This window comes from Larus michahellis, chromosome 2 (genome assembly GCF_964199755.1).
Source record: "Larus michahellis chromosome 2, bLarMic1.1, whole genome shotgun sequence".
In the NCBI taxonomy this organism is placed as follows: Eukaryota; Metazoa; Chordata; class Aves; order Charadriiformes; family Laridae; genus Larus; species Larus michahellis.
In genome coordinates this window covers 47360874-47383141 of record NC_133897.1, presented here as the reverse complement: position 1 = coordinate 47383141, position 22268 = coordinate 47360874, and the positions used below count along the sequence as shown (strand labels likewise).

Below are 22268 nucleotides of genomic sequence, written 5' to 3'. Positions count from 1 at the left end.
CAACAAAATATGGTCCTGAATACGCAGTCTTCAAGCAGTTGAAATGCGGGGTTGTGAGAATGCTAGTGAGTTTTTACTGCTATTGTAGCTGCTAGACAAAATAAATTCTGAAGGTATGAGAGGATGCAAATCAGTTTTCTCTGTGTTTCAGTGGATTTTTTCTGAAGTTCCAGATAATAAACACTCACACAAGTTCTCCTGTTGGCATAATTTAGAGGCAACAAAAATCTAATGAGTTCTGACAAAAGTAGCGTATATATGAATTGGAAATGCTGTATTCTGATTGATTCTAGGAAAATAAATGAGTACTGGCATCAGAAATTGATTTTTCTTAGGAAAAGTGGTGTTGGTCAACTTGGGCATTTGTTCATTCCATTTAACATATATGGGAACATGAACCAAGCAAGTCAATAATTGAACCATAACTATATCTTTGTTGTAAACAAAATACATTTTTATTTGCTTTAGAGCAGAGGCACTGAAGGAATCTCTGTCAAAGTCATCTCAGAAGGAGAAGTCAACTGCAGCTAAACCAAATCAGCCAGTCAGAACATTCTTTCCATTGGGACCTGATTTTTCTTTAAATGATAAACCACAGACGATCAGAGCAGTACAAGCTAGTGAATCTCAAGGCCAGAGATACACTGCAGAGGAGATTGAAGTACTCAGGTAAGTTGAAGACAAGTTTTTCTAAAATGTTATCATTTGTGCTCAGATCCTTTGTGCATCTTACACAGTAGATTGTTTATACATCTCATCCTTCAGCTGTTTCAGAGGGCTGGAAAACCACTTCTTACAAACCCCATTGCTGGTGTTACCTACACATTAATAAATTCTTGTATTCTCTATGGTAATGTAATTAATGGCTTTTATTCACAGAGCATACTTTCTAGTTTGTATTGAGAAGAGAGTTTCTTGTAACTGACTGCCAGGATTATTTTTCATAATGTTATTTTTGTATGTCATACATAACCCACCTGACTGAGTTCATGAAAGATCTGGCTCTGAGAAGCCAAGGTACAAAGATGTTTTTATAGATTATATAACTACTACTTCACTGGAAATTGAGGAAGCATAATATTTTGTAGGACTATGACTTCTATTACATCCAGTTCCTTTTGCTTTGGTTTTTATTATAGGTGGAATAAGCTACAAATAATCCATTTAGGCTAAATTGTAAATTTTGAAGATTATCAAATGTATCTTAAAAAAAAAAATGCATTGTCTGATAGGTGTTTCAACCTTCCTCCTCCTCCCCATGCAATAATACTGTGACAGAGGGGATGCTCAACACTGTCCAAGATTTGATCATAAAACATTTAGACTGCTTGTTGACTTTAGGAGACTTGAATGGACTGAGGATATGGTCATGAAGATAGAAATATACGTGTGTTGGAAAAGTTGCAGAGCATTAAGAATTGGCTTATTAAAATGTCGCTTTTGATTCTCTTTCAGTGCCTGTGCAGTGAATTTTTCTGGTTTTGTGGATGGTTTGGATGGTTTTGGGTGGGGTGGTTTTTGCCGTTGTTGTTTCTAGTCTTGCTAGACAACTTCAAGTTGTTTTACATCTTTAATAATCATTTGATTTAAAAATATTTCACATACCTTTTTCAGTTAATTCCTTGTTTGAAACTTAAATTACACTCACATTTAAATATGATTCTCATTTTTTAAAGTGTTCTGTATGCTTTATTTAAAAATGTACTAATAAACATGTGCAGTATTTTTGTTATTATTGTTTGACAGTGTTCCAAAATACTGTCCCAATTAGATGAAGTCTAAGTGTTCCTAATTGTTAATTGCTGTCAGCTTATCCTAAGACTCTCTTTAATGACAGGCTTAAGTGACTTGAGAAATTCTGTTTAGACAAATGTAGCTTTAAATGTGACTTCTAGAACTATGAGGAGGTTTGTGGCTGCTAATCATTTCTAGCCTGGCATGGTGACTTGTCCCCAAGTATGTACTTGCAGGATTAGTGACTGAGCCATCAAGTACTGCACGTTTCAAACACGAATAAATACAGCAATTGTTTAATTTTCAAGAGGAAGTCATCTTGAGGAAAACTCCTGTTTTCAGAAGCACTGACTTGTTAGTTTTTAAAATCTAATTTTCTGGAACTTAGTCTTTGAAAGACGATAGGTTTGTAACTATATATATTTTTTTTCCTTGTGACTTACAGGAAGACTTCAAAAATTAATGGCATTGAATATGTACCTTTCATGAGTGTTGATCTCAGGGAACGTTTTGCCTTCCCTATGCCATTTTCGTAAGTGTTATTCAATTACTGAAATTTACTTTTGTTTTTATTTCCAAAGCTTTCCCATACTTAGTATTTCTGTGGGATTGTTTTCAGAGTGTAAAATTGTTTAAACATCCTTTTAAGCATAATTCAGAAGATATTTAAATACTACCATTTTCTTCTTCCACTCTGATCTTAAAATTATTAAAGGACTATTCCAAGGAAGAGTGATATGTAACTGCTAAACCTTCATTCATGAGCAATAACAATATGTTAAGATTACATAGCCATAATAGACAAAGACGCTTGGGGTTGGTTGATTTTGTGGTTTGTTGGTTGGTGAGTTTTTTTCCCCACTTAAGGCTTGTCAATCAGACAAGCCTCAATATTTTCAGAACTAAAGAAACTTTTTATTATCAGTTCATCGTATTGAAATAAAGTGAAGAATTTGAGTTTCTGCTGGTGTATGTGGCTTTTTGAAATTCCCTTCTCCTGTTCAGTCCCCTATGAAGGAAGCTCATGGATTTTATTTCATGTTTTTTGTATTTTTGCTTTTTTCCCTAAAAATCACAAACTTATCAGTAGTGTTCTTTGAAGTTGTTTTACAGCTCTGTATACAAAGCAGTGTAATTGTTCTGCACATATTCTGCACCATCTGTATGTCCCAGATATAAGATAAATTATATATAAATATATAAGACTGGACATACCATGAAAAACTTTCCTAAGCTGCTATTGATTTATTACTGCTATTTTCTCTCTTAAATCTAGTGATAAATGTGGGAAGTTACCATTATCCCCCAAACAGAAAGCAATGTTTGCCAAGTGGGTGCGACCAGATGACATAACAAATAACCCTACGATGATTTATACTGTATCAAGTTTCAGCATAAAGCAGGTAAATTGTTCCTGAAGAAAAATGTGAGCTGCTAGCAATTTATTGTGGGGGATATAAGACCTTCTTGTTCAAAAAGGAATCCCCAAATGTGACTGTGCTTTCCTTGGCTCTCATGAGATTAAATAAATAAATAAATAGTATCACTTCAGATTCCATGCATTTTCTAGCCATGAGAATAAACAGGCGTGTTAGCAGCGGAAGTGAAAAATTGGAATTTGAATTCCAGCTGCAAATCCTGTTTTCCAGAAATAGTGGTAGGGTTAGTATGGAAAAAAAGGCAAGGTGTACTCTGCAGCAAATTGTTCACTTAATTTACTGCATGGGAAAAATAATGAGCAAGACTTTTAATTTTTTTTATTTGACAGGAAGCAGAGTGCCCCGCTAAGGCTTAGCTTTAAGTTGCATATGGCCTAAGCTATTTTGAAATCAGCAATAGATTATGCTGTTGGATATGGTTTACAGTACACAGTGAGTTTTGGGGAGGAGGGAGTAAGTGTTAGTGAATCCTGAGGTATCTGCACTTGCCTCTGATTGTCATTAATAATTCTAACTCTAGTTTGCTCTGTAGGGGCCTCAGGTTGAGCAAGCATATGTTTCCTGCCTTTTTAGTAGTAACTTTACTTCTCTTAGTTCAAATCCTTTCCCTCTTGAAGGGAATTACTAACTGGTAATTGTCCTTCCCTCCACGTTATTAGTAAACCCTTCCCTCCACGTTATTAGTAAACCCTTCCCTCCACGTTATTAGTAAACCCTTCCCTCCACGTTATTAGTAAACCCTTCCCTCCACGTTATTAGTAAACATCCTCACTGTTTTTTCTTTTCTTTATAGACAATAGTATCAGATTGTTCTTTTGTGGCATCACTAGCAATCAGTGCAGCATATGAAAGAAGATATAACAAAAAATTGATCACAAGGTAAGTGTTGCTTTCTAAGATCTTTTCAGATGTAATGGTGTCAAGCTTTTGCAATATGTTCTATGACAGTTGGACACAGTAAAAACTAGCATTTGTTTCACCTTCGTCCCTCTGGGGCTCATGTGGCTTCAGCACTTCTGAGAGGGAAGCCAGCTTTATATAGATATGTAGACAGACACTGGAGTCTAACTTCAGATGTGCTTTGAGGACTAATAAATAGTTCGTAGGGTTTGGTTTGCCTTTAATAGAAATTATACTTATGCTTTACAGGTTTATTTTCCTACTTTGCTATGCCAGCTGCTGTGCTACAGGTGGTCCATATTGCATCTCATTGTAGAACTAATGTTAACAGCACTATCTCAGTTCCCCTCGACTAGTGTCCTGTGATAAATTTGGTGTGGGTTTGACAGACTTTGCTGGGAGCCTTTTGCCAGACCAGTGTGTGAATGTTGTTACTGTATTTTAGGTTTTTTTGTTTTAACCTATATTCATTAGAACTGAACTTGTATTCTTTGCAAGGGCAGTGAGTTCTGCACTGTGTTCTCCTTCTTTAGATGTTTGATTTGTCATTCAGGCAAATACTATATTTATACTACAGATATGTAAATACCGTTTGTTTAATAGTAAGATAAATTTATTTGCCTTGCTTCTGTTGGAGAAACAATGAGGTTACTTATGTTCTTTTTGTTAGTATATTAAACAGAGAACCGCAGCAACAGCAAGGCCTGAAAAATAAAACCAATTTAAACATCATGGCATTTTTACTAAATTTGAGTTGCTCTTTCATCAGAAATTCCATGTATATGTTCAATGTAAATTCCAGAAAGACTATGTTAATTGCACTCTTATTGTTATCAGCGTACGTAGAGCCAAGTCATTTATGTCACAATTTCCTCATCTTTTTTTTCTTTTTCTTACAGTATAATTTACCCTCAGAATAAGAAAGGAGAACCAGAATATAATCCATGTGGCAAATACATGGTGAAGCTTCATATCAATGGTGTACCTAGAAAGGTAAATGCTTTGGGGGGGGGACTTAATACTGTTACTGTTTGAGTCACATATTTTAAAGGCTTGATCTGCTTCACTGTGAAGCTATGCTTTTAATTGTTTTTTTAATTTAATTGTTAAGCCTTTTGAGATTCAGTTTGGTTGTAAAGTTTGTAACAGAATGTAGGTATTTCTTCTACAGCCATTCATGAAAATAGCCGTACTCGCATTGAAATCATTGAAAAGTCTCTAAACAGCTTAAAAGAATTATGAAATCTATACAGGAACAAAATTATGCATCCCGCATCTATGAATAGGGTGGTATGCAAGCAATCCGCTTTCCACTCTGACTTAGGAAGTTACAGAACTAAAAATACAGAGGAGGACATCCAGGAAGAGTATAGACATGGAATGACCTTCGAGGAATAACTCAGATAACCACAGATTTTTAGTAAGGAGAGGAGATGCCCGAAGATATACGATAGAACTTCATAAACTCACAAACAACTTCATTTTCTTTTCAGTGCAATACATAAGGACATAAAATAATGTATTTCTTCACATAATACTTAACTGTAGCACTGATTCTTGCAGATCATAGTGACTGATGAATGTTTATGGGAGTTCAAAAGTTGAGTGGTCATATTCACAGGGCAGGAGAGTACAGGGAAAGTCCTCAAAGGCCATTAATTGCTAAGATATAACCTCTGGGTCAGGAAGTCCTTGACTTGCAAAATTCCAGAATCTGAATTAATGTTTCGGGGAAGTATCTTTTATGTGCTTGCCTTGCGTTTAATACTTTTTCCAAAATATCTCCTAATGGCTGCCATTTGTTAGGATGAATGGCCACTTGCTCTTCTATGAAAAGGATTATTTATTCCTGCACAAATAGGATTTGACCACAGAAAATGTGCTGTGTTGGTAGCCTGGATTGGCACAGACTAATGTCAATGTGAAACTGAAACATCTGTTCTGGGAAACTGTTTCAAACCGCTACAAATACTGCAGTAACAATCTGTAATAATGCTGAATATATTCTACCTAATTTAAAGAAGAAATGTTAATGCTTTCACAACTGCTGCTATGGGTTGTTTTTCGTTTCCAGAAAGAAGAAATTTAAATCTGGAACTAGAGACTATGAAAGTGATGTGACACATAGTTTGTTTCCTTATAGATAAATGACTTTATTTTTCTGCTGGCTACCAAGCACAGTCCATGCTCTGTTTCCTAATTAGGTGAGGAATACTGTTAGGCTTTTCTTTACTTTTTATGCTTGTAATTACACTGAACATGTCTGTGGCTACCTTTTACAATAGATTTTAGACAGTTTACAAGAGCATACTGTCATGATCTCAATTTTACCTAGGGAAAAGCAAGGCAGGTGATCGCAGGTCACCCAGTGGACCAGTGCAAGTAAGAGCTGGCAACAGAATTTCTTGTTCATTTGGGCGAACCACTGCAGGATTGATAGAGGTGTCCACATGTGAGAATGATGGTCAGGTCTGGCTGTGTCTGAGAAGCTGTATTTTAATGAGAGCTTGGTTTTATTTTTTAAATACTTCTAAAACAATTTTATTAGCTTTATGATCACTTTCCATTTGTTTATTTCACACAGGTAATCATAGATGACCAGTTACCTGTTGATCATAGTGGGGAACTTCTCTGCTCTTATTCTAACAATAAGAATGAATTATGGGTATCGCTAATAGAAAAGGCTTACATGAAAGTCATGGGAGGATATGATTTTCCTGGATCAAATTCTGTAAGTACTAGACTATTTCTAAGATTTTCTAAAATTCCACTTAGATAATCTTGGGTCAAATAATTTTCCCTGTAGTCAAATCAAACTGAATTGCTTGGGCAGGCAAGTATTGGCTTTGCAGTTTTCTTAAATTTTTTTTTTTTTTAATTTCTTTCTTTCACAAATATGCTTAGCTGTATTTGATGAGATTTATCCCATCAAAATAGAATGAGCAAGATATCTTGGTGGGCAGAGTTAATCTTAGTTCACTGACTGCAGGATTGGCACTTATGGTTGGGAAGTATATGTGTTTTGTATAGAGTCTAGATTAAAGTGATGGGTGAAGTCATACATTTTTTTGCCCCTATCAATACTGCTGATCTCGGTTTCTAACTGTCGTTAAATGGGGCATCTCTCCCTCGTTAGGCAGAAGAGTCAGCTAGGAAAGGAACAGCCTAATCATTTAGTACATCTATATAGAGGGAGCAAGTACTTTGATCTGTGAAAGTTTGTTCATCAGATTGTTCCACTCATTTATATCAATATGTGATGGGTTCCTATAACATGGTTACTGAAGAAACAGTCATCATACTGCAGCTAGACTGACATGCAACTTATTCTGTCAAAGAGGGATGGTTTACCGAAATGAGTAGCCCGCATAATGTTCGCTTGTTACTTAGGAAGCATTTCTGATTTTAATTTAAAATTCTTTAACATTTTAACAGTATATTTTTTATATTCGTGGTGTTCTTCACTTTCTAATCACTGTCTTGATCATTGCATTCTTGGAGGGTATAGTAGATAATCATCACATTTTGAAAAATTATTATGGAGACAAATGTCTCTGTGTATAAGGGGTAAATGTAGCATATGGTTTTATGTATATTTATGTCAGTGTTGGGCTGCTTTGTTTTGGAGGAGAGAAGCTGCTGAGACTAGCTGTATTTTATTCCCTTTGTTGTCCTCTAACTTGCTACCTGGAAAACCAACTTGACTTGTAACATTTAATCTCCACCTTTCCTACCCCTCTGCTTTCGACTGTATCATAGCTTCCGTCTATAATCAGGGTTGTGTCTTCTTAATCACACTTGTATAATCACACTTACTGGCTGGGTTGTGCTTGTAGTTCCTTGAGTTCCCACCCACCAGTGCTCATTATTGACACATCAAGCATTTTTAGTCTCTGCTCTTGCTTTGAGGAGTACAAAGCAAAAGAAAAGGGGATAAGCAATATATTTCAAGGAGATAAAATGAGGAGATTAAAGCCTCTTTTTATGGAAATACGTGTCAGTGTCAGCGTTACCAAAAAGAATAAAAAACCCAAACCCTGAGCCTTAGAAGTAACACTTAAATTATTTAAAATGTGTATATAGTAACAGGTTCCAAATAGTGCTTCTGAGATTGTGCTTTAAAAGTCTGTGAATCAACAAAATAAATGAAACACATCATAGAGTTGAGTATGACTGATTATTCTCTTATGCTTCCATTACTCTGAAATTCCAGTTTGTTTCATCAGTTCTCTTTCCAGATTTTTTTCTTTTTTGAGAGGCTATTTGGAAATGTTCTAAACTAATCAAATAAATTTTGGTGTGTGTTTGTTTGTTTGTTTTAATATAGTCTTAATCTTCAGCTTTTGATGTGTAGAGCTCTATTGTATCTTGTGTATACTCTGTTTCTTTCAAGGCACTTCTATAATTTGTGTACAGACATCATATGTTTATAGATGTAGTATCTATTCTGATTTCTTTTGAATGCTTGCATTTCAGAATATTGATCTTCATGCACTGACTGGTTGGATACCTGAAAGAATTGCTATGCACTCGGACAATCAAGCTTTCAATAAAGACAGTACTTTCAGAATGCTTTATCAGAGGTAGAAGTTTATTTTTTCTGAAGTAATTAAAATGCTTGATGTGTAGTAGCTGGGTTACCACTGTAAAAGCAATACCAGCACCACAGATCCTTTGATAGTGTTTCGATACTACTGCAAGTTGTGCTTTATAAAACCTCCATGTGTTTTCTGGAAGAAGTAAAATTGAGGTGTTGGTGTCATTGATAGAATAGAACAGTAAAATATTGTGGAATTTTGTATGAGATATATTTGAAGAAAAAAAAATATAAAGAAGAAAAATTAGCCCATTTCTTGATGAAGAAAACAGAATATAGAGTCAGAGAAGAGCATGTTAGAACCAATGTGCAAGTTCAAAGCATTTAAAAAGTAGAAGAAAATGTGTTCTGTGTTCCAACACAGTTCCCCAGAAGTTTGCTATTGATCTGCTGTCTTTAGCAAGTAGATATAATAAAGTATTTCTAAGCATATCACAAGATCTTTGTAATTATGCCCCATTAGTAAATCTCCTGGAGAAGCAGCAAAAGTCTATCAAAACTGCAATACTGCTCTTCAGACCTACAATAACAATTCTACTTACAGTGAAAGATAAGGTTGTAATTTATAAATGTCAGCTAGCGAGTACTTTGATTTCCTTCAAAACTGTTTTGTGCAACCAGTTTCTTATGCGCTTCAATGCAGTAGAAGGGGGATAACCTGATGACTGAAACATCCGCATTCATGATAAAAGAGCATGACTCTCTCTAGAGTGCTTCTTCAGTAGGTTAGGAGCTCTCTGTTGTCAACAACTTTGCAGATATTCTGGCATTGCAATTTGGAGTTGTGACTGCAATTAGGATGGGATCTAGCCATTATAGTATAAATGCTGATTTTTCTTTGTAAAACATATGGAATTTTGAAATTATATGAAAATGCAAATTTTTCACTTAAAGCCTATACTTAAATACTGAAAGAAAATAGTTCCACTTTCTCAGGCTTTTTCAGGAGTGATTTCTGCTGATAAAAAAACACCTGTATTCTAGTTTTTTATAAAGCAGGGTCACACCAATGGACAGTGTAAAAACATACTATTACAGTGTCTGGCAAATGTCAGTTTGCAACTTGCAAAATATTAATTAAGCTATTTTTCACCTCTTTTTGGACAGATTTCACAAAGGAGATGTCCTTATCACAACAGCAACAGGGGTGATGTCTGAAGAGGAAGGAGAAAAATGGGGTTTAGTTCCAACCCATGCATACGCAGTCTTGGATATAAGAGAATATAAGGTATCAAGTAAAACTGAAGGTGTTTTCAGATGGCTGTTTGAAACTTGAAATAAGTTTGAAACTTGCTCTAATGGCTTATACAGTTTATTTTGTCTTAGTTCCATTGGCAAATTCCAGAAAGTTTAATGGTGCTGTATTTTCTTGAGCTATTGGTCCATATTCCGTGTTAATACAAATACAAAAATTATCTTGACAAGATGAATCTGACAGTTTATTTGTTATTTCATTAGGGACTTCGATTTCTTCAGTTAAAAAATCCCTGGAGCCACTTACGTTGGAAAGGACGATACAGTGAAAACGACACAAGAAATTGGACCCCAGATTTACAAAAATATTTGAACTTTGATCCCAGAACAGCTCAGAAAATAGACAACGGTAATAAAGCTTAAAAAGTCACTGTCTTTTCAGATAATGTAGATATTTGTTGTGTATCCCTGCAGGAAGGTGGAAAGGAATGCTTAAGCACAAGGAGAGGGAGAGTAAAACAGATACTAGAAACTAAATAGCCCAAAACTTTAGGAAGTATTTCTGTATATAAAACTGTCACTTTGGGTTTGTCTGGGGTTTAAGTAGTCTGGACTCTTTAATGTATCTCAAATTAATTGAAAAGAAATTACCTCTCTGCTTAAATGCTTCTGTCTCAGTAGCTGGGCAGGGGGGAGTTCAGCGCAAAGATAACATTCTGGCAATAAGCTGTGTAATGCTGCTTTTTAATATGTGAATAGATTTTTTTGTGGTTTTTTTTTTCTCCAACATTTGCAAATATCTATCAACATGCTTACTGTAATCAGTATTTAAATTTGTCTTGCTTATATTTGAGGTTATGCACTGGAGGTAAGTGGGTTTTTGTCTTCCCTTGCATTACATTAATATATCTGTAAACAAATCTTTACATACATTCTGTTTCCAGCTGTAAGAGTATATTGAGATCCATTTTTGAGACAGTGGCATTACGATGTCACGGTCCAAAGAAACCACTTAGAATGATGCCTAGTGTTGTCCTGCCCTATCTTCCTTAGGGAACAGCAGAGTGGAGCACATGGAAAGGTGGCGTGGGTTTGCTGGTGGAAGGGCAGGCAACTGCTGATAGTTCAGAAATTCTGCAGAAGCTGCATTTTACATTCAGAGAGAGATAGATGTCTGCTCTTTTTATAGTGTCCTAGTCGCTGTTTGTCTCTGTAAGGGAACCCTTTTGTTCAGTTACGCTTTATTTTGACAACAGCATGCAGCCAAATCCATTAAATTATAGCATTTAATGATGAGCTTCATGCAAATGTATTAGAAAAACTTTTGATTTAAATATTAGAATAGCAGTCCTGGCTTTGTGACAGTTATGAGATTAGCTCATTACTTATTTACTGATTCATTCAGTGAGGAATTTATATCTGTAACATCTAGTAGGTAAAATTTATATAAAATTACACTAATAGTTTTAAGGGAGTTGCTTCCTCTCACTGGATTTACATTCTGGTCTTGTCTAAACAGGTAGCTATTCTGACTGCATTTAATTATTTAATTTTTTTTTTAGTGCTGCAAGATCTGCAACTGCCTCTTTCAGAGACTTATAAGGCTGTTACCTTTTTGAGAGTTCGTTTCATCAGGAATCTGTCAGCTTGCAGGCGTTCTTGTTGGCTGGATTTGCAATTAAGGGAGCTACAGGGAATTAGAATAAATGCCCAAGAATATTCTAAAGATGAAGCGGATTCAGGGTGCTAAAACAAGTCACGTAGATGGTGAAATACCATAGAAACACATTGAAACGTACTCACATGCTGATTGAATACCTGATTGTGCTGGATGACTGCAGAAGTAGGTTGTTGAATTTGGGGAACCTGTTTGAAAGTGTAACTTCTTTTTCAGAAACCTAGGAAAGGGGAAGGAAAGTCAGAATGACATAATGATGTCTCTTTCAATACAACAGATTCTCTCCTGCCTTCTGCGTAGTGCTTGAAACATAAAAGCATTCTGACAGCTTCAGAAAGTCCCTGATGATAGGCAGAGACTAGCTTTTTTTTCTTGATTTAACTTGTTTGTTTTGGGGCTTAAGTTTAAATTTAGAAATTTGGGCAATGCAGATGTTACTACTAAGTTTTACAGAAATGTGGGTTTATATAAGCTAGATCATTTGCCTGGAAAAAGACTTTTGAAAACCAAGTAAAATGAAGGTGTCTGGTAAGGAAACAATAACAGCATTTCTTTTTTAGGCATTTTCTGGATTGCCTGGGAGGACCTGTGCCAGTACTATGATGTTATTTATTTGAGTTGGAACCCAAGTCTTTTTAAAGAATCTACATGTATTCACAGGTTAGCCTAAGAAAAAAAGCCTTTGTGTCAATATCTGACTAAACGTTCTGATTTGGTGTTTCCTTCCTTCCATTCTTCCTAGTTACAGCTGAAGAGGTTGGACTACAACCGTGCTCCCTTGAGCCTGACTTTACACTTTTAAATTCTAAGCCCAGGCTTTGTTTTTTGACTACTTCTGTAACATGGTTGAAACTTCAGTGACCTTCCTGATGGTGCTGTGGACCTAAGGTTATGTGACCAGATTCTGACCTCAGTGACAAATCTATTAGAATAGAAATCAGATTTTTGCGCCCTCTATGTTTTGCTTAAGCAGTCAGCAGACTGTGCTTGAGTGACCTAGCTTTTATTTGGAATTCATTTTCCTGGACAGTTGCAAGTCATTTGTGCAGTGCATGTTGTTTTTACAGGGTGTGTTGACTGATGTCACGAGTAGTTTAACTACTTTCACTTCTCACCAGTCATAGTTATCATAAGTAATCTTCCTTGCCTGCTGACTTTTTTTCTGAGCATACCCGCTTCCTAGCTAGTATCCATCACATTCAGTCTTTTTGTCACAGGGTTTGAGGTTAAGTGTGTCTCAGTTCCTGAAAGCAAGACTTTCTCTATTTTTCCACTCCACTATACTGCACTTCACTGCTGCTTCCACACTGTTTCTGTGTATGGTAGCTCTGCACAAGCTCCTTCATCCATAGTACAACTGCTGAGCTTTATCTGTAAAGGCTCCTTCCATCTTTTTGTTCAAATTAATTCTAAAATACACTGTGGTGATGTAATAAGATGAGGTAATGTGTATATGCTAATCTCAAAGCTCACCTACTTACTGGTCTGTCTGTCTCTCTATTATTTTTCGTATTCATCATACCTCTGTATAGGGAAATGCCTAGCTAAGTGGCAACTGCCATAAAAAGTGCAGTAATGATGGTCATAATTTGAAGCTTAGTTAATAATGCAGCCTTCCACACATGCTGTTGAGTTTTGAAAGTGTGGGAGGGTCAGTGGGATTTATGAACAGTTTTATCCATTTCTGTTCCCAGCGTACCACGCTTTGCATGCAGTCATCAGCACTTTTGGATTTTTCAGACCTTATTTTCCTTGTCTAGACAGTTCACGAGGCAGCAGGCAGATTTTGCAATAGGGTACCTCAAAGATGTATTTATTGGTTTTTTTAGCACTTCATGCAGGAACCCTTCCAAACATAAACCAGATCAAATTTTAAAAGAAAAATTATATGAATAAAAAACTGGAGGAAAAAAATGTGGCAAGCTTTTGGAACTAACCATAACTTATATCTGGAGTCTTACGGTTACAAAAGCGTAGGTGTTTTTCCCTTAATTATAAATGTGGTGTCTGCCATCATCACAATAATTAGCTAGCCTGGACTCCCTGAACGGCTCAGCTTTTTCTGTGCCACACTGTTTGTATTTAGCATTTTTTATTGTCACATTTGTATTGTTCACTTATAAAACAAAATTCTTTTGACACTGGTGTATTATGTGACCACTGTCACAGATTCCTGCAGAAAATTAACCTTCGGTAACTTTGTTACTGATAATGGATGGCTCTGTATATGTGTAGGATTTGGAGTTAGGTCTCAAAGCACCAATTAGTGTCTTACTCATATAATAACGTGTCTGTATTACTTCTAGTACTTGGGATGCAAAGCAAGGGCCGGTGAAGGACGCCTACAGCCTGGCTAATAATCCTCAGTACAAGCTTGAGGTCCAGTGTCCACAGGGTGGTGCTGCCGTCTGGGTTCTGCTTAGCAGGCACATCACAGATAAGGTGCCGGCTTATTTTTTTTTTTATGTTTTCTATATTCTGAGTTCTGTAATATCTTCTGTGAATTCTTTTTTTTTTATATAGCTTTCTATGTTATTAGTATATTACTGCTTGTATTTTCATGTTCAAGTATGTACACCTATGTATACGTATGAATTTTAAATTCAGCGGGTATATGTAATTGTATACAGGATTGTTGAAACAGACCCAGAGTAAATTTGAGTGAGGTGATTATATTCACCATAAAGGTAATGAAATAACTCTGAACTGTTTTAAGTTAAATTAGTGACATTTTGTTTATTTCGGGTATTTTTTTTAAAGAACTGGATCTTAGTAAATACAAATATCAGCAATGTGGTGATCGAAGGGGATGATAGAATGTGTACTTGATTCTGCTGAAGCATTAGTTGCATTCCATGGAAGTGTACAAATCTGCTTGCTTTGTGTTTTTTATAGGATGACTTTGCACACAATCGGGAATTCATTACAATGGTTGTATACAAGACTGATGGCAAAAAAGTTTACTATCCAGGTTAGTGTACCTTAATTGTCAAGAAGGTGATGTTAGAAATAAATGAAGAATTGCAAGGGATTTCGTGGAGAGGAAAGGCACTTTTTTCTTTAAAACTGGATGCCTCAGTCTAAGAGGTCAATCTTCTGAAATAGTTGTTTAGCTCTGTTTGACCACCTTCAGCAGCCTACACAGAAGGAATAAACCAAGCTGTACATGTTGGAAGCACACTAAGAGGTCTACACAGTTCTGCTGACACTTCTTACGGCACAGCATTTTCTTTATTGTTCTGTTGATTTTGCACTGGCAGTAGTTAATGCTTAGAGGGAACAGATACCGTGCTTCTGTTTATCTGATAGCATAGTTATTTCCTAGATTTGTGAAATTATTTTAAGGTTTATAGCTTCTACTAAATGAAAATAATCAAGGTTAATTGTTACAGAATCACAGAATGGTTTGGGTTGGAAGGGACCTTAAGGATCATCTAGTTCCAACCCCCTTGCTCTGGGCAGGGACACCTTCCACTAGACCAGGCTGCTCAAAGCCCTATCCAACCTGGCCTTGAACGCTTCCAGGGATGGGGCATCCACAGCTTCTTTGGGCAACCTGTTCCAGTGCCTCACCACCCTTACAGTAAAGAATTTCTTCCTGATTTCCAATCTAAATCTACCCTCTTTCAGTTTGAACCCATTACCCTGTGTCCTATCATAACACTCCCTGCTAAAGAGTCCCTCCCCATCTCCCCTGTAGGCCCCCTTTAGGTACTGGAAGGCTGCTACAAGGTCTCCCAGGAGCCTTCTCTTCTCCAGGCTGAACAACCCCAACTCTCTCAGCCTGTCCTCATAGGAGAGGTGCTCCAGCACTAGTGTTCTATGAACTTGGCTTAGCAAAGTACCTAAGCAAGTTCATAAGATACAGCTGAACACTTCAATGTATTTCAAAGTATAGGTAGGATTTGGCCTGTTGCTTTTACAGGTAGGGAACCTCTTTAGAACCAGGATTGCATTCAGGTAGCTGCTCATGCAACAGGTATTAGCAACAGTTAATTAGAGAGTAGCTTTTTTAATTCCTTTTCACCAAAGAGTGGAATTTGTGGGGTTTTTTTCCTATTGGAATGGCTGATAGGGACTGCATTGTTCGTCTCTGGTCTTGTTCAGTGAACTCTGCTGACCAATTACCCTAGAATCCAAGCTGTCTTTCTGCAGAAGACATCTGTTGAGACCTGACCAAATCATCACCTGTTTTTGCAAGAGGTGATCTTGTTAAAGCATCTGCTTGTCCTTCCAGCCCAAGACGTGGTTTGAGTTGCTAGTACTTGTAGCAGCGCTTATTTTACATGCTGTCTTACTGAAAACATTCTGAAGTGGGCAAATGAAACACGTTTGTGTAGTGGAGGGAGTTGCTCAGTTGTGCTTGAAAGAGACAGTCTTCCAGCAAGACCACTAGCAAGAACTGGATGATTCATATGTTTTGTCTCGCTACCCAAACTCTTTTGTAAACTTTTAATCTCATGAGCTCAAACTCTCTTAAAACCTTTTTCCGTGGAAGTAGATTGGTCAAGCTGCAGTATTACTTTTACCATCTGTTAAAATGAGATCAAAACAAAGCAGGTTAATCCTTTGGCTGCGAGGCCGAGATTTCCCCTTCCTAAGCTTCTCATTGTTTTATATTAATCCTTTCCACTCTCCCATGTTGCTTTGTGGAAGAAAATAAAAGGACCTGATCCTGGGCCTATTGAAGTAATTGGCCAGACTTGTTCCTGCTTCATTGAAATTAAAAGAAGTCTGGAAAGAACCAATTAGAGGCCAAATAACAAATTACACTGTCTAATTGTATAAGCAAATATTTGGGATGTTTATAGTAAGTACCACATGTGCATTGGTAGTGGGATGCAAATACATTTGTGTAATGATCACAAGGATTCTGAGAGAGAGAAAGTGTGTGTTAGTTAAAGAAATTAACATGTTTCAAAGCTTGCATTTCAGCAGTTTGCATTCTGGAACTGTACAGACAATGGAGAAAGAACAGACCCTTCAGAGGGATTTTTAGAGAGTTCTCAAACGTTCCTTATGTTTCTCTTTAAATTTCAACATAATCACAGTAGGTCTCCTTTGAATAGTGACATCGGTGGGAGATCAATATAGCAGTTCTTGAAAGTCATCGGATTTAAGCTGTAATTTCAAGTGCAGAATTTGTGTCTTGTCATGTGTGGTGTACCTCTCCTGAAAATGACAGTTGCTGTCAAGATTATCTGTCCTTTTTATGAGCAAATGTTGAAACTCTGCTCTTTCGAAGAGCACTCAGGTGTGCTTACAGTCTAACCTTGGTACCAAAAGTCTGACTTCCCTGACAAAATTCACTGATATAAAATGGCTAAGAAGTTTACTGAGCTGGGGGATTTTTTGGTGAGGGAAAAGTCTTCCCTTTTTTTTTTTTTTTTTTTTTTTTTTCCAGCTGATCCTCCTCCGTATATTGATGGGATTCGGATCAACAGTCCTCATTATCTGACCAAGATAAAGCTGACCTCTCCAGGGACCCATACGTTTACCTTAGTGGTGTCCCAGTACGAGAAACAAAACACTATCCATTACACCATCAGGGTACGTAGCGTTGATTTCATTGTGAATGTAAGCAATTAAACTATAAAGCGTCCTTTATTTGTAAATTTGATTAAAAAAGTGTGATTCTGGATCGATACTGTTATTTCTGGGGAGGGAGGCTGTGAATGATGGAGCAGAACCACTGGATAAAAAGTGCTTGATAATGTTCTCCATTGCAGTTAAGACAATATAGCGTGTGTGGGTTTAGTAATGAAATTTTAGTAATTAAATCAGCTGAAGAATACTTTAATTTCCTAGAATAAAAAAAATAATATCTGTGTACAGGCAGAGCATTGGCTTTCTACATGTCCAAAATAAGCCTATTTTAGATTCAAGTTAAGATTTAAAGTTTTTTGACTTATCTAAGTCCTTGGACTCAGTATTTGGGTTTTTCTGTAACTGCTGAGTCATGTGATGATCAAGACTAGATGTCTGTCCCTGAAAAAAGTAAAATACAGATTGTTTCAATTTTGTTTTTTTTTTCAATAAAAATTTAAGTAGAACTAAGTCTTCTTAGTCCCAGCACAGTTCTGGATTTTGTGTTTCAGATGGGGTCGTCTGAGTAACACAGGCATGTAGTGAACAAGAATCTAAAAATGATGTGTAGGCAATTCTGCTTTTTTTTTAACATGTTATGATTTCATATGAAAAGTGCAAGATGATTGTGTGACCAGCTGCTTCTTTTACAACACAGGTGTATTCCTTGTGCAAGTTCACCTTTTCCAAGATTCCTACACCCTACACCATTTCGAAACGGGTAAAGAAATATTTTCCTTTATGGGTCACTGGATAGTAATTCTGGTTTGGCTTTTCCATATTTGAGATATACAAGGTTTTAAAATATATTTTTATATTACTGCCAAAAAATGTCAGCTTAGGCCATCTTCTGACAGGTGAAACTTCTTAACTAAAGCTTAATCTAAGCATTATTAGCACAAGACCAATCCTGTACTCAGGTTACATGTAATTTGCCAAACAATTAGCCGCACTGTTAGCATACTTCATACCAACATAGAAGTCGTTGGGCTGTCTCACTCTGTTCACACCACTCTGTGTGGATGGTGGCTTAACTTTCACCAGCATTTGGTATATGATCTCCTCCTTTGTTGCAGGGTGTGTTGTTATCTCTGTACCATTGCAGAGAAATTGTAAAGCCTTTGTAGAACAGACTGGCCTTTAGAATAACAAGCTGTATCCTAATATGTAATTACTCTGCAGAGATCAGATTGTCTGCAGAGTGAAAACCCTGCAAGAGCGTTGCTAATTTTTCCCTTGAGAGTGTTGCGTGATTTTCTTGGAAGAACTCTTGGCATGATGGGACAGAATCAGCAATGGCAAACCAAAGGCACCAGTGGCAAGACTGACAAATGGATTTAGGATGGTGATATTGCGATACATTACTGTTCCTAAATTTTGCAAAGACATCTCAAAGGTCTGTAACCTTTGGGATAAGAACTCATGTTGCCAAACAGGATCAAGGCAATATACCCATGGTACACTTAATGTAGAAATGCTCCCTGGGAGTACAGCAGAAGGGGAAAGAGCAAAAAAACTTGACTGAAATTAAGTCAGAAGCCCAGGCGGTTTTGGGGCCAGCTGCTGTTCATATTTCAGCTGTCAACATGAGCTGCAGTTATACCTTCTTCAGATGAAGTATAAATATAGCCAAGAGCTCACAGGATAAAGTAACTTGCATGTATTTTCATGTATTAGCAATTTTATCCTCAAGAAAGAATAAACCAGCAGCTGTTAACTTTAATCTCTGTACCTACCATGCGTACCCTGGGGAATCCTACTATAGGCAGAAATCTTCTGTCCAAGCAGTAACTTCTTCAGGAAGAGAGAAACAAGGCTAGCCTGAGCCACAGTGGAACAGTCCATTTTCTAGGACACTCGTGCCTGAAGCCAGGGATTACATTGCTTTGTGTGGTCAGGGGACCATGTCAGCTTGCAGCTAGGCTCTTGGATTCAGACAGTGTTTTCTACCAGCTGGTATTTCTGGGACAGCCCCTTGAAGCTAGCCTGTTCTGGAGAACTGTAAGTGGCTAGAGAGATTCCTGGGAACAGTGAGAAAATTTCCTTGGTGCTTCCAGAAATCATTGTCATTTTTAGCTCTTAAAATCTGGGCTTAGTTTGGGGGAGTGCTTGGGAGATAGATAGAACCATAAAATCATTTAGATTGGAAAAGACCTTTAAGGTCATCAAGTCCAACCATTAACCTAGCACTGCCAAGTCCACCACTAAACCATGTCCCCAAGCACCACATCTACAGGTCTCTGAAATACCTCCAGGGATGGTGACTCAACCACTTCCCTGGGCAGCCTGTTCCAATGCTTGACAACCCTTTTGGTGAAGAAATTTTTCCTAATATCCAACTTGGGGGCAACTTGGGGCCCATTTCCTCTTGTCCTGTCGCTTGTTACTAGGGAGATAGAAGGTTTAAGAGGTCAAAAACTCATTGAAGGTGACCAGCCTGTTTGAAGCAAGACATCTGTTTTATGTTGTATTATATTTCAAAAGAAAATTAAGTATATGGAAACCTCCTGTTAATTATTTGAAGATGTCCGTCTAGTATTCAAATAAAAGGCATGTTCTATCTATCCAAGGCTGGCTCTGTGTATAACTAAATACAAAAAGTTGCCTGTGCTTAATTCTTATTTGGTGCTTGCTCAGAAGTCATCACATTTAAAAAAACAAGCAGATAACTAATTCACAGTTTACCAGTGAAAGCAATTTCTGTTAGATGTCTTATACTGAAGTTGAGTGGTCACCTCTGGAGCTCACCAAGCCCTACAGGGATTCCTGGAACTAAGTGAAGTGGAAAAGGTCTGGAAAGCTAACAGCAGCATTAGGTTCCTGGGTAGTAGCATGGTGGGGGGACAAATCCCTCTTGCTTCCAAACTTGCCATGTTTGAGGTTTTTGGACACTGAGTAAAGAAATTAAATCACAAGAAAAAATGTTGCTCCTTGCTGATTTGACAGAAAGGGGTGGGAAGTAACAGGAGAAATGGATTTCGGCTCTAAATTTGTGTGAATGCCTGGCATGTCTTACAAGTCTAACCTTTCAGTTTAATGACTAGCAGGAGGAACTTGCAAACAGATGGCCTGTTTCTCAAAGTCTGAGCAGCTTTTTTTCTTCTTGTATGTCTTTGTCCTTGCGGAATCTGTCCTTAACGGATATCTTGTCCCAGTAATGCTGGTTCTCAGAGTGCACTGAGGTGAATGGACAGGATTGGAGGCAGCAATTTCAAAAGCAAAGGTTATAACACAAGTCACACTGTACTTCCTGTGCCACTGCTGTTGTTTCTCATTTAGCACAAGAAAGAGGAGTGTCTGAGCCAAAAAAATAACCCGCATATAGTCCAGTAGTCAGGGGATAGATGGGAACACAGATCCTTCGTTAGATGCAGTTCATAATGCTAAGAAACAGTCACTTGTTACTAATTTAATATAAGCTGAAAAGAATACAGTACACTTTTAAGGAATCTAAGGCTTTGATCGAGATGGGTAGAGGACTGCAGGGAAACCTTCTGAATGTTTAACACAGTCTTTCACTTGCACTTTAAAAATTAGGAGAGATTACTAAAGTCAGTGACCTCTAAAGTGAGAGGAGCCTCTACTCTTCTTTGTGTGTATAAATAAGCAATAGAAATCCTCAGGATATAAAGTATTTTCTACGGAAAAATTTTTTTGGCTTCTTTCAGGTTAATGGACAGTGGAAAGGTCACAGTGCTGGAGGATGTGGAAACTTCAGAGACACCTACAAAAATAACCCCATTTATCAATTCCAGCTGGACAAGAATGGGCCATTATTAATTGAACTACGGGGACCAAGGTTTGTAGAGAATAAGCGTGCATCAACACAGCAAGAGTATTATGCGCTAAAGATAGAGCTTCGCCAGTGTCCTCCACGGGGAGGGTGGGAAGCTCCCTGAAAATCCAGAAGACAAGGTATGGGAGGTGGCTCAGATTTAGTACAACTTATGTTTCGAACTTCACCGTCAATACTGATTTAAACCTGCACATTTGCTACTAAGGAAATTCTTGACCTACAAGGAAAGCAGGAGCCTTCTTTGTCTTTAGTTTTGGGATCTGAGCAGAACTTGGCCTTTCACAGAAGGGAGGAAGGTACAAAGGACTTTCTTCTTCCTCTTAAAATTAATTATCATCATAATTCCTTTTCTTATGTAGTAGAGTTAGTATGCAGGGTACTAAACCCTTACAGGCTATTATATAGTGGCCTGTGCAGTAGCTTCAGCTCTGAATGTGCATTTACTCTGCTGCTAGCAGGCCAGGAGAAGTATTGGGTGTCAGTGCCCTATAGAGTAGACCTAAGCAGGTCAAATTCCTTTGGCAAAATTTGTGATCTACCTCAAAATAGCTGCATACGGCGCTTCTAAATAGCAACATCGCCTGACATGCGGTCAAGTGTTTATCTTTTGCAAAGCTGTAAGGTGGGCCCCACAAAATAGCGGCACTTTTCTATCCATCCTCCCCTTTTTGAGGAAACTCTTTCTCTAATGAAATGAATATGAATGCAAAGGTGTGATTATACTGTTCCACTAATTGAGTGGGGTTTTGTATGCATTTTTTTCTTTTCTGCACTTGCAGATCCTATTTGGGTGGTTTGAATGACAGGGGCAATGGTGCCTGTCACATGCGTTAACAGGTAGTAGACAAACCCTCCCGAGTTATAGTGCAACATGAGAAATTCTGTTGAGATCACTGACATCGATTCCTGTGACAGCGATCAGATCACACCCCAGGATCTGTGCCATGTGGCACCCGAGTATGTCCCCACACGTTTAACCACTTCAAGTCTGCTTAAATGCAGAGGTGGATTTCTAGCAGGCATGTTCTGTATAGTCTAGTTCTGAACCTGAAATGTGTTCCATCTTCCTCCAAATTCTATGTTTGTGTCATAAGTTTGACTTAACGTTTCTGTCACAAATGTGACAAAACTTTCAGCTGTCTTCCAGTTACACTGTGTAGTTTTTAATAAATAACCCTCTTCATGGTAATCCTGAGGACCCAAATAACTAAAGTAATGGGTCTGTCACGTCACTTGCAGGCAATACAGCGTTGGTTTTGAACTCGTCACAGTCTCAACAGTAGGAGATCCTGGTTCCTATGGCTTTCAGAAGAAGAGCAGTGGTGACTACAGGTAATACTCGCT

At 37.5% G+C, this 22268-nt stretch overlaps 1 protein-coding gene across 7 annotated transcripts in view; it reads left to right on the top strand.

The window, feature by feature from the left end:
* The window catches only part of CAPN7 (calpain 7), a 36646-nt gene that overhangs the window by 10043 nt on the left and 4335 nt on the right, over window positions 1-22268 (top strand). For 4 of the 7 annotated variants that reach the window (XR_012585539.1, XR_012585537.1, XM_074575158.1 and 1 more), the window contains exons 5-20: window positions 469-669; window positions 2180-2266; window positions 3011-3137; window positions 3967-4052; window positions 4973-5066; window positions 6658-6804; window positions 8550-8656; window positions 9778-9898; window positions 10129-10273; window positions 12103-12202; window positions 13849-13984; window positions 14438-14513; window positions 16947-17092; window positions 17787-17849; window positions 20797-20927; window positions 22164-22256. Coding sequence is in view for 3 of the 7 variants with exons in the window: in XM_074575158.1 (XP_074431259.1) it covers window positions 469-669; window positions 2180-2266; window positions 3011-3137; window positions 3967-4052; window positions 4973-5066; window positions 6658-6804; window positions 8550-8656; window positions 9778-9898; window positions 10129-10273; window positions 12103-12202; window positions 13849-13984; window positions 14438-14513; window positions 16947-17092; window positions 17787-17849; window positions 20797-20927; window positions 22164-22256 (1860 nt within the window). In the remaining 4 variants the exon portion in view is untranslated. Of the gene's footprint in view, window positions 1-468; window positions 670-2179; window positions 2267-3010; window positions 3138-3966; window positions 4053-4972; window positions 5067-6657; window positions 6805-8549; window positions 8657-9777; window positions 9899-10128; window positions 10274-12102; window positions 12203-13848; window positions 13985-14437; window positions 14514-16946; window positions 17093-17786; window positions 17850-20796; window positions 21044-22163; window positions 22257-22268 lie in introns of all 7 variants that reach the window. The other 3 variants (XR_012585538.1, XR_012585540.1, XM_074575160.1) reach the window with 2 other exon arrangements.